The sequence below is a fragment of the Coregonus lavaretus genome, assembly GCF_964263955.1.
Source record: "Coregonus lavaretus genome assembly, chromosome: 23".
NCBI lineage: Eukaryota > Metazoa > Chordata > Actinopteri > Salmoniformes > Salmonidae > Coregonus > Coregonus lavaretus.
Window position 1 is genome coordinate 19,264,589 of NC_140010.1, and position 14,741 is coordinate 19,279,329.

The window sequence follows — 14,741 nt, forward strand, 5'->3', positions numbered from 1 at the left end:
TTATGTATTATTTTTTACTTTATTAGCTCAGGAAATATTTTGTGTCATTACATACAGCCGGGAAGAACTATTGGATATCAGAGCGGTAGTAACTCACCAGAACTACCAGCATTACAACCAGGAATACGACCGAAGCAGATCCTTTGTTCACTCTCCCCAGAGCAATTTAACTGATTTCAGAGGCCAACCCAAAACATCGCCGGCGGAGGAGAGGCAGCCTGCTGGTTCGACTTAGGAGCGTACACCACCCACCGCTTCCGAGTATATTACTCGCTAATGTTCAGTCTTTGGATAGCAAAGTTGATGACCTCAGGGCAAGGATTTCTATCCAGAGAGACATCAGGGCGTGTAACATACTTTGTTTCACAGAAACATGGCTCTCTCGGGATACTCTGTCGGAATCGGTCCAGCCAGAGGGATTCTCAGTTTATCGCGCAGCCAGGAATAAATCTCTCTCCGGGAAGCAGAAGGGCGGAGGTGTGTGTTTCAAGATTAACGACTTGTGGTGTAATTGTAGTAACATACAGGAACTCAAGTCCATTTGTTCACCCGACCTAGAATACCTCACAATCAAATGCCGACCGTATTATCTCCCAAGATAATTCTCTTCGGTTATTGTTACAGCCGTGTATATCCCCCCTCAAGCCGATACCACGACGGCCCTCAAAGAACTTCACTGGACTTTATGCAAACTGGAAACCACATATCCTGAGGCTGCATTTATTGTAGCTGGGGATTTTAACAAAGCAAATTTGAGGACTAGGCTGCCGAAGTTCTATCAACATATCGACTGTAGTACTCGCGCTGCTAAAACTCTGGACCACTGTTATTCAAACTTTCGCAATGCTTACAAGGCCCTCCCCCCCCCTCCTTTCAGCAAATCTGACCACGACTCCATTTTGCTTCTCCCCTCCTATAGTCAGAAACTCAAACAGGAAGTACCTGTGCTAAGGACTATTCAACGATGGTTTGACCAATCGGAATCCACGCTTCAGGATTATTTTGATCACGCGGACTGGGATATGCTCTGGGTAACGTGCAAAAATAATTTAGACGAATACACCGATACCGTAACTGAGTATATCAGGAAGTGCATTGGATATGTCGTACCCATTGTGACTATTAAGACCTACCCTAACCAGAAACCGTGGATAGATGGTAGCATTCACGCGAAACTGAAAGCGCGAACCACCGCATTTAACCATGGCAAGGTGACTAGGAATATGGCAGAATACAAAGTGTAGTTATTCACTCCGCAAGGCAATCAAACAAGCAAAATGTCAGTATACAGACAAAGTGGAGTCGCAATTCAACGGCTCAGACACAAGAAGTATGAGGCAGGGTCTACAGACAATCACAGACTACAAAAGGAAAACCAGCCACGTCGCCGAGACCGACGTCTTGCTTCCGGACAACTAAAAACCTTCTTCGCCCGCATTGAGGATAACACTGTGCCAACGACGCGGCCCGCTCCCAAGGACTGTGGGCACTCCTTCTCCGTGGCTGAAGTCAGTAAAACATTTAAGCGTGTTAACCCTCGCAAGGCTGCCGGCCCAGACGGCATCCCTAGCCGCGTCCTCAGAGCATGCGCAGACCAGCTGGCTCGTGTGTTTACGGACATATTCAATCTCTCCCTATCCCAGTCTGCTGTCCCCACATGCTTCAAGGGGGCCACCATTGTTCCTGTACCCAAGAGAGCAAAGGTAACTGAACTAAACAACTATCGCCCCATAGCACTCACCTCTGTCATCATGAAGTGCTTTGAGAGACTAGTCAAGGATCATATCACCTCTACCTTACCTGCCACCCTAGACCCACTTCAATTTGCTTACTGCCCCAATAGATCCACAGACGATGCAATCGCCATCACACTGCACACTGCCCTATCCCATCTGGACAAGAGGAATACCTACAGTGGGGAGAACAAGTATTTGATACACTGCCGATTTTGCAGGTTTTCCTACTTACAAAGCATGTAGAGGTCTGTAATTTTTATCATAGGTACACTTCAACTGTGAGAGACGGAATCTAAAACAAAAATCCAGAAAATCACATTGTATTATTTTTAAGTAATTCATTTGCATTTTATTGCATGACATAAGTATTTGATCACCTACGATCCAGTAAGAATTCCGGCTCTCACAGACCTGTTCGTTTTTCTTTAAGAAGCCCTCCTGTTCTCCACTCATTACCTGTATTAAATGCACCTGTTTGAACTTGTTACCTGTATAAAAACACCTGTCCACACACTCAATCAAACAGACTCCAACCTCTCCACAATGGCCAAGACCAGAGAGCTGTGTAAGGACATCAGGGATAAAATTGTAGACCTGCACAAGGCTGGGATGGGCTACAGGACAATAGGCAAGCAGCTTGGTGAGAAGGCAACAACTGTTGGCGCAATTATTAGAAAATGGAAGAAGTTCAAGATGACGGTCAATCACCCTCGGTCTGGGGCTCCATGCAAGATCTCACCCCGTGGGGAATCAATGATCATGAGGAAGGTGAGGGATCAGCCCAGAACTACACGGCAGGACCTGGTCAATGACCTGAAGAGAGCTGGGACCACAGTCTCAAAGAAAACCATTAGTAACACACTACGCCGTCATGGATTAAAATCCTGCAGCGCACGCAAGGTCCCCCTGCTCAAGCCAGCGCATGTCCAGGCCCGTCTGAAGTTTGCCAATGACCATCTGGATGATCCAGAGGAGGAATGGGAGAAGGTCATGTGGTCTGATGAGACAAAAATAGAGCTTTTTGGTCTAAACTCCACTCGCCGTGTTTGGAGGAAGAAGAAGGATGAGTACAACCCCAAGAACACCATCCCAACCGTGAAACATGGAGGCGCAAACATCATTCTTTGGGGATGCTTTCTGCAAAGGGGACAGGACGACTGCACCGTATTGAGGGGAGGATCGAAGGGGCCATGTATCGCGAGATCTTGGCCAACAACCTCCTTCCCTCAGTAAGAGCATTGAAGATGGGTCGTGGCTGGTTCTTCCAGCATGACAACGACCCGAAACACACAGCCAGGGCAACTAAGGAGTGGCTCCGTAAGAAGCATCTCAAGGTCCTGGAGTGGCCTAGCCAGTCTCCAGACCTGAACCCAATAGAAAAACTTTGGAGGGAGCTGAAAGTCCGTATTGCCCAGCGACAGCCCCGAAACATGAAGGATCTAGAGAAGGGCCAAAATCTCTGCTGCAGTGTGTGCAAACCTGGTCAAGACCTACAGGAAACGTATGATCTCTGTAATTGCAAACAAAGGTTTCTGTACCAAATATTAAGTTCTGCTTTTCTGATGTATCAAATACTTATGTCATGCAATAAAACGCAAATGAATTACTTAAAAATCATACAATGTGATTTTCTGGGATTTTTGTTTTAGATTCCGTCTCTCACAGTTGAAGTGTACCTATGATAAAAATTACAGACCTCTACATGCTTTGTAAGTAGGAAAACCTGCAAAATCGGCAGTGTATCAAATACTTGTTCTCCCCACTGTATGTAAGAATGCTGTTAATTGACTATAGCTCAGCATTCAACACCATAGTACCCACCAAGCTCATCAAGCTTGAGGCCCTGGGTCTGAACCCTGCCTTGTGCAACTGGGTCCTGGACTTCCTGACGGGCCACCCCCAGGTGGTGAAAGTAGGAAACAACTCCTCCACTTTGCTGATCCTCAACACTGGGGCCCCACAAGGGTGCGTGCTCAGCCCACTCAATCATCAAGTCTGCAGACGACACAACAGTAGTAGGCTTGATTACCAACAATGACGAGACACCCTACAGGGAGGTGGTGAGGGCTCTGGAGTGTGGTGCCAGGAAAATAACCTCTCACTCAAAGTCAACAAAACAAAGGAGATGATCGTGGACTTCAGGAAAGAGCAGAGGGTGCACCCCCCTATCCACATCGATGGGGGACCGCAGTGGAGAAGGTGGAAAGCTTCAAGTTCCTTGGCGTACACATCACTGACAAACTGAAATGGACCACCCACACAGACAGTGCGGTGAAGAAAGCGCAACAGAGCCTCTTCAACCTCAGGAGGCTAAAGAAATTAGGCTTGGCACCTAAAACCCTCAAACTTTTACAGATGCACAATTGAGAGCATCCTGTCGGGCTGTATCACCGCCTGGTACGGCAACCGCACCACCCGCAACCGCAAGGCTCTCCAGAGGGTGGTGCGGTCTGCACAACCCATTACCGGGGGCAAACTACCCGCCTTCCAGGACACCAACAGCACCCGATGTTACAGGAAGGCCAAAAAGATCATCAAGGACATCAACCACCCGAGCCACTGCCTGTTCACCCCGCTATCATCCAGAAGGCGAGGTCAGTACAGGTGCATCAAAGCTGGGACCGAGAGACTGAAAAACAGCGACCACTAGCACATTAGATGCTGCTGCCTATAGACAGACTAGAAATCAATGGCCACTTTAAGAAATGGAACACTAGCCACTTTTATAATGTTTACATATCTTGCATTACTCATCTCATATGTCTATACTGTATTCTATACTATTCTACGGTATCTTAGTCACTTTAATAATGTTTACATATCTGCATTACTCATCTCATATGTCTATACTGTATTCTATACTATTCTACTGTATTTTAGTCCATTCCACTCTAAAATCGCTTGACCATATGTATATATTCTTAATCAATTCCTTACTTAAATGTGTGTATTGGGTATTTGTTTTGAAATTGTTAGATATTACTTGTCTGTCGGAGCTAGAAGCACAAGCATTTCGCTACACCCGCAATAACAGCTGTTAAACACGTGTATGTGCCCAATAAAATGTGATTTGATTTGATTTAGCCTCTGCTCAGCCCTGGTGGTGCGCAACGATCAAGCTCAACTATTTATACCGGACACCGATTTTTCTGTGCAACAGGGAGCTTGTGTCAATGAGCGGCCTCAGAGCCTTTGGTAAGGTAAACATTCCAACACTGTGTTAATAGGCTCAGCAGTTAGACAATAGAGAGTTTGATTCATTGAGCTGATGGGGACAGTTTGTGATACTGTTGACAATAGGCTAGGTGTGACAGGTCAGCTAGGGCAGCGCAGAGGGTGGAACCTGTGTTGACATTCTTTCCTTTCTCCAAAACGTTCTATATTTGAAGGCAGCAATTATTTTGATCTCACCCATGCGAGAGAGAGAACAACAAAAGTTTAGAGATAGTCAATACTTTACGAGTGCCAGTGTTTCCCTTATATGCATTTAGTAGCGGGGCACCGCCTCTACAAAATCATGGCCGCTAAAAAATAAAAATAAAAAATCATAATTGCAGGAAATTTAAAACTGCACATTTTCTCTCAGCCCATGGCAAAATGTGTTGATCAGGCAGCAGACAAATGTGTCTGAAAACGCTTTCAGACAATGTGATTATTTGCGAGAGGAAAAAAAATTAGTGCACACATTTTTTTTACAAAGGTAACAATCAACTCTGACAGCCCTAATTTTGACACGTTTCAAACCTGTTTCCTAATCTGGCTGTTTGGCTGTGGGTGATCGGCTGTGGGTGATTGGCTGTGGGTGATTGGCTGTGAAAGAGCAAACCTGGAGGCCTGCCTGTCACATGCTCTGGAGAGCATGTCTGATGCTGATCACTGTTGCTTAAGGACATAGTGGGTGAGAAACAGAGACCGGCAGGGAGTCTGCAGCATGCTGTAGTTTACATACGCATTTATGCCAGTACCCAGCTGCTTAGATCCTAAATAATTTCTCCCCTGAGTAGAAACAATCCTCTTGCCTCAGACCTACTAACATGAAACTCTTCTCCATGTCAAAAGTCGAGACTTAAGAGTTTGTGCGTGTGCGTTTGTGTGGCGTGTTTATTTATGAAGTGTGTGTGAGTGAGTGTGTGTTTATGAAGTGTGTGTGAGTGTGTGTTTATTTCTCAAAGGGACCCTTCCAGCTCCCAGAATGAGGTCAGCCCTGCAGCAGAGAAGCAGTAGCAGCACTTGGAGCCCCAGCAGCAGTCAGTGGAGAGGACAGGCTGTTGTGGCCTGGTTACGAGGCCCAGATAGAGCACTCTGAAGGGAGGGGGTTTCTCAACTGCCAGGTCGCAGTTGTAAATGAGAACTTGTTCTCAACTGGCTTACCTGGTTAAATAAAGGTGAAATAAAAATAAAAATCAGGGTCCTGCCTCTCCCTTCTGGAGCAGGACTAGTCTCCCCACATACACCCTTCACAGAGAAACTAGAACGGCTTCACTGATCTAATGCTTGATCACAACAATAGCGACTCAGTTGATGATGTAGAAGTGGAAAGAGACGCAGACAGAAGTACTTCTGTTTTATAGTGGGTAAATATAGGCTGAGCCTAAATCACTGGAGTAATGATCTTTACAAACGTACCAGCTGCAGTATGTCTTCATCTTTTGGCATAACACAGAGTTCAAGAAAGGCATCACTGTAACAGAAACACAAAGCCAAAAAAGGTAAACAACAACAAGAACAAAAGACAAGCAGGAAATCAGTCACTGACAACAATAAGGTATTTTTATTTTGAGCCCTCACCTGTTTTGGATCAAGGCTATGACCTGAGAGTAGGTTTTCCCAATGATACTCGCTCCGTTCACCTTTACTATCCTGTCTCCTGTTGACGATTAGAAGGAGAGAGAGGGTTAGAAGTTAGACTGGTAATATGTGAGTGACACAGCGTTAATGGCAGGTGTATGCGTTTATTTGAAGAGAGGAATCTGTGCTGGTAGTTATAGGGTAGTAGGCCCTTAGCTCAGTAAGAGGCAGCTTCCCTACTAGGCTGACAGTCAGAGGGGAATGAGGAAAGGAAACAGCTTTGATCAGTCATCTGATGTGTGTTTACTATAATTGAGTGCCTGAGGGAGCTTCTAACCCAACTCTACAGAGAGAAAACTAATGAAAAATCTCTGAGAACACTGAGAGAATCTCTGAACACTACTGAGAATATCTCTGAGAACACTACTGAGAATATCTCTGAGAACACTACTGAGAATATCTCTGAGAACACTACTGAGAATATCTCTGAGAACACTACTGAGAATATCTCTGAGAACACTACTGAGAATATCTCTGAGAACATTACTCAGCATAGGGTGGACTGAAATCATAATTTACAGATCTATGGGATTGGACCAACACTATGTACAATATTGCACCATATCTATAGTAGGCCTGCTGTATCGTAGGGGAATACAGTAATGTTGATATTCTCGTTCCAAAACTCACAAAATTGCTTTAATATATTGCTACTCCAATACAATTACTTGTATGTCGTCACCTCGCTTTGATAAAGACAGAAACCACAGAGAACATAGGAAGGTACAACTTCAGTGTGTTGCTGTTAATCAGTTACCTGTGCAGAGTCCAGCTTCGTTGGCAGGACCTCCCTCCTTCACTTGCTTCACAAAGATGGTGTCCATTGGCTCCAGCCTGTTCCGTTGTCTCCCTGACAACAAAGACAAAGTGTCATCATCAGCAACCATCAAACACATTCCTCTGGAGGTCACATGGTAGTGACATACCAGCTCTGCTCATAACAGTAACACAGTATAGTCATTAGATTAATAGTCCCAGTCATACTACACATCTGCCCAGATTAGGTACAATAGGATGTTATCATGAAGTGTCTAGAAGGGTAGTAGTCAGATTAATTTCCCTTTAGAATGACACATTGTTGACCTCAGATTACCTTAGCATACCTAAATACCCTACACTAAGAGCAGAGGACCCAAACTAGAATGTTCCACCCACCCACAACTCTGTTAAACACGACCCAGACTGAGACGCACTCTTAATGTGAAGCAGCCAGCCCAACAAGACACCCCATTAATGGCTACCAGACACAACCCTAAATTGTAGACATTTACTAAGGGGAGAAAGAGTGAGTGTGAGTGAGAGAGAGCGAGCAAGAGCAACAGGATGACAAAGACAGAGAAAGAGAGAGAAAGTGATATATAGAGCAATAGATAAGGAGGAACTGTCACAAGATTCAGAGGCATGTGAATTAAAGCAGTGACAGCAGTATAACAGTGTGATTTGGTTTCTCTGTCTGTGTCACATTGCCTGTTCCTAAAACAACAAGAATGAATGAATTCAACAGAGTAGGAAAAAGCCCCCTAATATGGAGGGTGAGCTGGTGGGGATTTGGGAAGGGAAATGAATACATCTGAGTTTAGTTGGAGAACCTGTTTGCTCATTCTGCCCCTGACTCCTAGCAGCTGCATAAGAGAGGAAAGCAAAGGAGAGACAGCGAGGAAGGGAGGGAGAAAGAGGGAGGGAGAGCAGAGAGCGAGCTCAGCTGCACAACTCCCACTCCTTCCCTATAAACACAAAAACAGCTCCAGGCTCACTTGACACAAAGCTCTGTCCAACTACTTATCATTCTGTAAATTGGTGAATTATCATTGAATAGGAATGTTGTATCGTGTGTTGTATGTTATGTGGATTATTAAACTGATTATGGCAGTAGGCAGAGCATGGCATTAGTCATGTAAACACGCTACTCTGCTTATCTTAAAATCGGCGTACAGTCATACTCGAAGCATACAGTGATTAAAACACCTGGTTTTCTGAGCAATTTTTCAAAATATTAGGACACAAAGGTCATAATCAGAGTTATAGATGGGTAATTGATCTGCGCATGTGCTAGCATGAGCAGCGCAAACTTCCTTCTTTTGAACGAGTGAAGTGAGTTTGGAAAAACTTGCAGTATGCATCTTAGAAATAGTTTTCGCATACAAACTTTATGTCCGAACTCAGAATCAAATATGCTTCATAAAAATAACATGGTCACTGTGATAAAACGTTTATTTTGATTGGCGACTTTCTGCATTTATCAAAGTCCCATCACGTAGCCTGATTTCAGATGTGGCCATGTTGAGCTGACCCCATTTAGTCGACTGGTCGATTGTTTGGTCAATAGGCTGTTGGTCAACAATATTCTTTAGTCGAGCAGTCATCACTAAGACGTGCTAAAACAAAATAAAAATTAAGTTTCAATGACACTGAGGGACAGTGTTACAGCTAATGCCTGTTTGACTGAGGTTGATGCCGCGCAGGTGTTTGTACACATGCATATACACACACATTCTCATTCAAATGCACACACACACACACACACACACACACGTAAATAGTGCCATACATGCACTCAAACATATTCAGTTGGCCTTGCTGTTATGATTGTTGCCCTTGATGTCTTTTGCTTTTTGCATGATTGTTTTCTGTTTTCCTTTGTCTTTTTTCTCTTTTCTTCATTTTGTTGGTTGTCTTGGATGGTTGAGGGGCACCAAGCCTCATGCAACCACAACATGTCGGATAAACAACTTCACAAATTCGGCTGTTTTCAATCTTTGCTATACTGTAATAAAAGTGATACACTTTTTGTCTGCTAGAACAGCCTCTCTGGTATTATTTATAACTTATTTACTGTTGTTAACACTGTTCCAAATTGTCAGAAAAATCTAATTTATAATATTTTTCTTGATCTCGATATTATTATGATGATCATCATCATTATGGAGTCCCATGTAGCTCAATTGGTAGAGCATGGCGCTTGCAACGCCAGGGTTGTGGGTTCAATTCCCACGGGGGGCCAGTATGAAAAATAAATGTAAAAAATGTAAAAATGTATGTCGCTCTGGATAAGAGCGTCTGCTAAATGACTCAAATTATAATAATAAGTGGTTTTTATCATTAGTAGGCTTAGTATAGCAGTCTTTGAGCGTAAGCCTAAGAGCGTATCCTGTTTAGTCTTACTACCTTAACTTAAGCCTATATTTCAATACTTATAAACAGTGCATTTGGAAAGTATTCAGACCCCCTCTCCACATTTTGTTACATTACAGCTTTATTCTAAAATTGATGAAATTATTTTTCCCCTCAGCAATCTACACACACACACACGCACACACACACACACACACACAATACCCCATCATGACAAAGCGAACAGGTTTTTAGAAATGTTTGCAAATTTATAAACAATATAAAAACAAAGAACATTTACATAAGTATTCAGACCCATTGCTATGAGAATCAAAATTGAGCTCAGGTGCATCCTGTTTCCATTGATCATCCTTAAGATGTTTCTTCAACTTGATTAGAGTCCACCTGTGGTAAATTCAATTGATTGGACATGATTTGGAAAGGCACACCTGTCTACAGTGCATTCAGAAAGTATTCAGACCATTTGATTTTTTACACATCGTTACATTACAACCTTGGGAGGTGACCAATAACCCGATGGTCATTCTGACAGACCTCCAGAGTTCCTCTGTGAAACCTTCCAGAAGGACAACCATCTCTGCAGCACTACATCAATTAGGCCTTTATGGTAGAGTGGCCAGACGGAAGCCACTCCTCAGTAAAAGGCACATGACAGCCCGCTTGGAGTTTGCAAAAAGGCACCTAAAGACTCTGACCATGAGAAACAAGATTCTCTGGTCTGATGAAACCAAGATTGAACTCTTTGGCCTGAATGCCAAGCCTCATGTCTGGAGGAAACCTGGCACCATCCCTACGGTGAAGCATGGTGGTGGCAGCATCATGCTGTGGGGATGTTTTTCAGCGGCAGAGACTGAGAGACTAGTCAGGATCGAGGGAAAGATGAATGGAGCAAGGTACAGAGAGAGCCTTGATGAAAACATTCAAGACCTCAGACTGGGGCGAAGGTTCACCTTTCAACAGGAGAACGGCCCTAAGCACACAGCCAAGACAACGCAGGAGTGGCTTTGGGACAAGTCTCTGAATGTCCTTGAGAGGCCCAGCCAGAGCCTGGACTTGAACCCGATCGAACATCTCTGGAGAGACCTGAAAATAGCTGTGCAGCAATGCTCCACATACAACCTGACAGATCTTGAGAGAATCTGCAGAGAAGAATGGGAGAAACTCTCCAAATACAGGTGTGCCAAGCTTGTAGCGTCATACCCAAGAAGACTCGAGGCTGTAATCGCTGCCAAAGGTGCTTCAACAAAGTGCTGAGTAAAGGGTCTGAACCTGTTTTTGCTTTGTCATTATTGGGTATTGTGTGTAGATTGATGAGGAAAACATTGCACTGTAGGCAACTGTATTAATCAATCATTCGTTCATGTCATCACAAATGCAAATCAAGCATTTTCGTTTTATGAAATAACAATGTGACCCTTCAATAATTAGCATAAACAATAAATAAACCATTCTATTTCAGAAATTGCATTCACAAATTAATGCAACGGTTTAGTCTTTGCTGTAATAAAGGCTTAGCAAAAAAACATTACAACAGACTCTCTGGTACGCTTATAATTTATTTAGTGTTGTTTACATTGTTCCAAACGGTCAGAAAAATGATATTGTAATCTAACAGCACCTGTTTGGAACACATAATATGCATGCAGCGTTTGCTCCTTACCTTATTTTTCTTGATCTCCAGTATTTTCCACAACAACTCAAATTTATTTCACACATCTGACTTCCACCTCCTGAGCAACCAGTAAACATTCCCCAGTTTCGAGTTTGTCACGCCCTCTGCATCCATTTTGCTGTTACGGTGTTCAGAGTTTGTTATAACCAATTTATTGATTTGATTATGATATGCTAAAGGTCAGGCCCTATTGGTCACGTGCATGCAATGCATACGTGTCGCGTAAAGACCGCAAGGGTTGAGGAAATAGGGAATGTTATTCCTAAACAAATGAGGGATTTCGTTAACTTTTCAGTCAGAAATGGCTGTAATTATGTTGCAACTTCAGCCACACGGACAGCGTGATAAACACTGTTGATGTTCTGTGGTGGTCGCTGCAGCAGGGAGGAGAGAGAGAACAGGTGCTAGTCACACAGTCACTCGCTGTTGTTTTTTTTTAACACAGCAAGTCTGAGCCCTACCAGGCACAATCAAATCAATTACGGTCGGACTCCCTCTAGTCATTTGTGGGTCTTAATTATTTCATCAAACAGTGCGTTTAAAGCATCAGACAATCTCAGTGCATATAGTTTATTTGATTAAAACACATAGTATGTGTCTGTATATCCTATGTGTTTTAATCAATTTCGACAAATCGATTGGTCTAAAGAACAAACTACTCTTGGTTGCTTTTTTTGTCGGGGACAGCCCTATGACATGTAAACAGGAATATTAGGGAAATCGTTCTTCTTGAAAAGCATGTAAATGCTTTAAAGGAACTATTATATTAATCTGACTATTCACAATAATCATATTATTGTGTGCATGTAACCATACACAATGGTAAGCATGGCGTATCTTTGGTAAGCACTGACAGTGGCAGCAAGATCATTTGCCAAACAAGTTTTTCAATACAGAATAATTAGTCGTGTTTGATAGAGGGAGAGAAGCAAATGAAGCAAGACATTGATTGAGAGAGAGAAAACCGAGTGATTGAGTGAGAAAGATGGGAGTGGGTGTTTGATACACCACAGAGCGCCCACTCACTGCTCTCGCCTCCTCTCTCTGTGGGTGTTTGACAGATTGAGAGACGACAGATCTGTAAACAGTTATAACAGGTGGCTGCTAATGTTGCTCACATTAGAGCTGAGCCACTGAACCTTTCTGAGAAGAGCTATGCAAGACAAGGCTACGCATGCTATACATGCACCACCATCACAAGCGTCACCTGGCCAGCGTGTTAAAACAAACAACCTATTGTTGCTCACAATCACATATTAATGTGTTATGTATGATGCAACAGGAGCCTCACCTCCTAAATGTTGAAGACAACGACAGCGTTACCAGGCTCCCTCTTGTGGCGAGTGGTAGAACTACAGCATACCATAACAACACTACTGCTTTATTTTAAAGTATCCAGTGATGTGATCTCAGCAGTGACTCAGTGACTGCTGATGAGACCATTCCCAACACTAACATGAGCTCAGTCAGTCCCAGACAGTGTAAATCATTTGAAGTGAGGGGTCAGTTTAAATCTTGACCCCAGGCCTTTTCTTTTCATTTCCCATTTCCTCTTCAAACTGGTATTTATTAGAACAAACTCAAGTTGTTCCCAGTAGGGAATCATGGAACGGAGTAAGTCAAATAAAATGGAATAGCCAGTAGAGGGTGCACCCGAGACATGTGTTATCCCCCAGTCAGTCAGGGGCGTGAGACTCCAATGATGCAACACCAGCCCGGGTTCACAGCAGTAGCCATTTACATATAGCCTTCGGCTGTGTTTGAGAGCATCAAAACCGCAATGTATCATGGGTAAATTGTGAGTGACTGATCAACAAATAATATTGAGTAGTTATTTATGATGCAAGGTTAGGCAGTCTCGACTTGCCTTTAAAGTTGGCTGCAACGTCGAACACGCCCTTTGTTTCATCCACCACATGCGGTAAACAAAGAGATTCCCTTTAAAAATAAGAAATAAAAGTATCAAATAATTAAAGAGCTGCAGTAAAATAACAATAGCGAGGCTATATACAGGGGGTACCGGTACCGAGTCAATGTGCAGGGGCATCGGTTATTATACTGTAATATGACAGAGATTGAAGACAAAACCTACATGACATCAGAAACAAACTGAAACAAGCACCGACGAATGCAAACCGAAAGTAGTGATTTAAGATCTGCCTCTCTCCCGCTCTGAACTACATGATTTTTAATGCAGTAACACCGTTTATAGCCTTCCTGTAGTGGTAGCAGGGGCGCAACTTTGGTTTTAGAAGTGGGGGGGACAAATTGTTTTATTTTATATATCCAGACGGATATACAGTGCCTTGCAAAAGTATTCATCCCCCTTGGCGTTTTTCCTATTTTATTACATTACAACCTGTAATTTAAATGGATTTTTATTTGGATTTCATGTAATGGATATACACAAAAGTCAGAATTGGTGAAGTGAAAAAAAGAAAACTTGTTTCAAAAAATTCAAAAAAATTTATACCGGAAAAGTGGTGCGTGCATATGTATTCACCCCCTTTGCTATGAAGCCCCTAAATAAGATATGGTGCAACCAATTACCTTCAGAAGTCACACAATTAGTTAAATAAAGTCCACGTGTGCAATCTAAGAGTCACATGATCTGTCACATGATCTCAGTATATATACAGTCGTGATCAAAAGTTTTGAGAATGACAAGTATTGGTCTTCACAAAGTTCACTGCTTCAGATATTTTTGTCAGATGTTACTATGGTATACTGAAGTATACTTACAAGCATTCCATAAGTGTCAAAGGCTTTTATTGACAATTAGATTACGTTTCTGCAAAGAGTCAATATTTGCAGTGTTGACCTTTCTTTTTCAAGACCTCTGCAATCCGCCCTGGCATGCTGTCAATTAACTTCTGGGCCACATCCTGACTGATGGCAGCCCATTCTTGCATAATCAATGCTTGGAGTTTGTCAGAATTTGTGGGTTTTGTCCACCCGCCTCTTGAGGATCGAACACAAGTTCTCAATGGGATTAAGGTCTGGGGAGTTTCCTGGCCATGGACCCAAAATGTCGATGTTTTGTTCCCCGAGACACTTATTTATCACTTTTGCCTTATGGCAAGGTGCTTCATCATGCTGGAAAAGGCATTGGTCATCACAATAAACCAAACTGTTATTGGACGGTTGGGAGAAGTTGCTCTCGGAGGATGTGTTGGTACCATTCTTTATTCATGGCTGTGTTCTTAGGCAAAATTGTGAGTGAGCACACTCCCTTGGCTGAGAAGCAACCCCACACATGAATGGTCTCAGGATGCTTTACTGTTGGCATGACACAGGACTGATGGTAGTGCTCACCTTTTCTTCTCCGGACAAGGTGTTTTCCGGATGCCCCA

The 14,741-nt window shown here is 43.2% G+C and overlaps 1 protein-coding gene across 3 annotated transcripts in view; it reads right to left on the minus strand.

The window, feature by feature from the left end:
* The window catches only part of LOC311098988 (rho GTPase-activating protein 21-like), an 87,913-nt gene that overhangs the window by 38,052 nt on the left and 35,120 nt on the right, over nt 1-14,741 (minus strand). For all 3 annotated transcript variants that reach the window (XM_084139568.1, XM_084139567.1, XM_084139569.1), the window contains 3 exons: nt 7,342-7,434; nt 6,525-6,603; nt 6,363-6,417 (listed from right to left, as the gene is read on the minus strand). In XM_084139568.1, the coding sequence (XP_083995694.1) occupies nt 6,363-6,417; nt 6,525-6,603; nt 7,342-7,434 (227 nt within the window). The remainder of the gene's footprint in view (nt 1-6,362; nt 6,418-6,524; nt 6,604-7,341; nt 7,435-14,741) is intronic.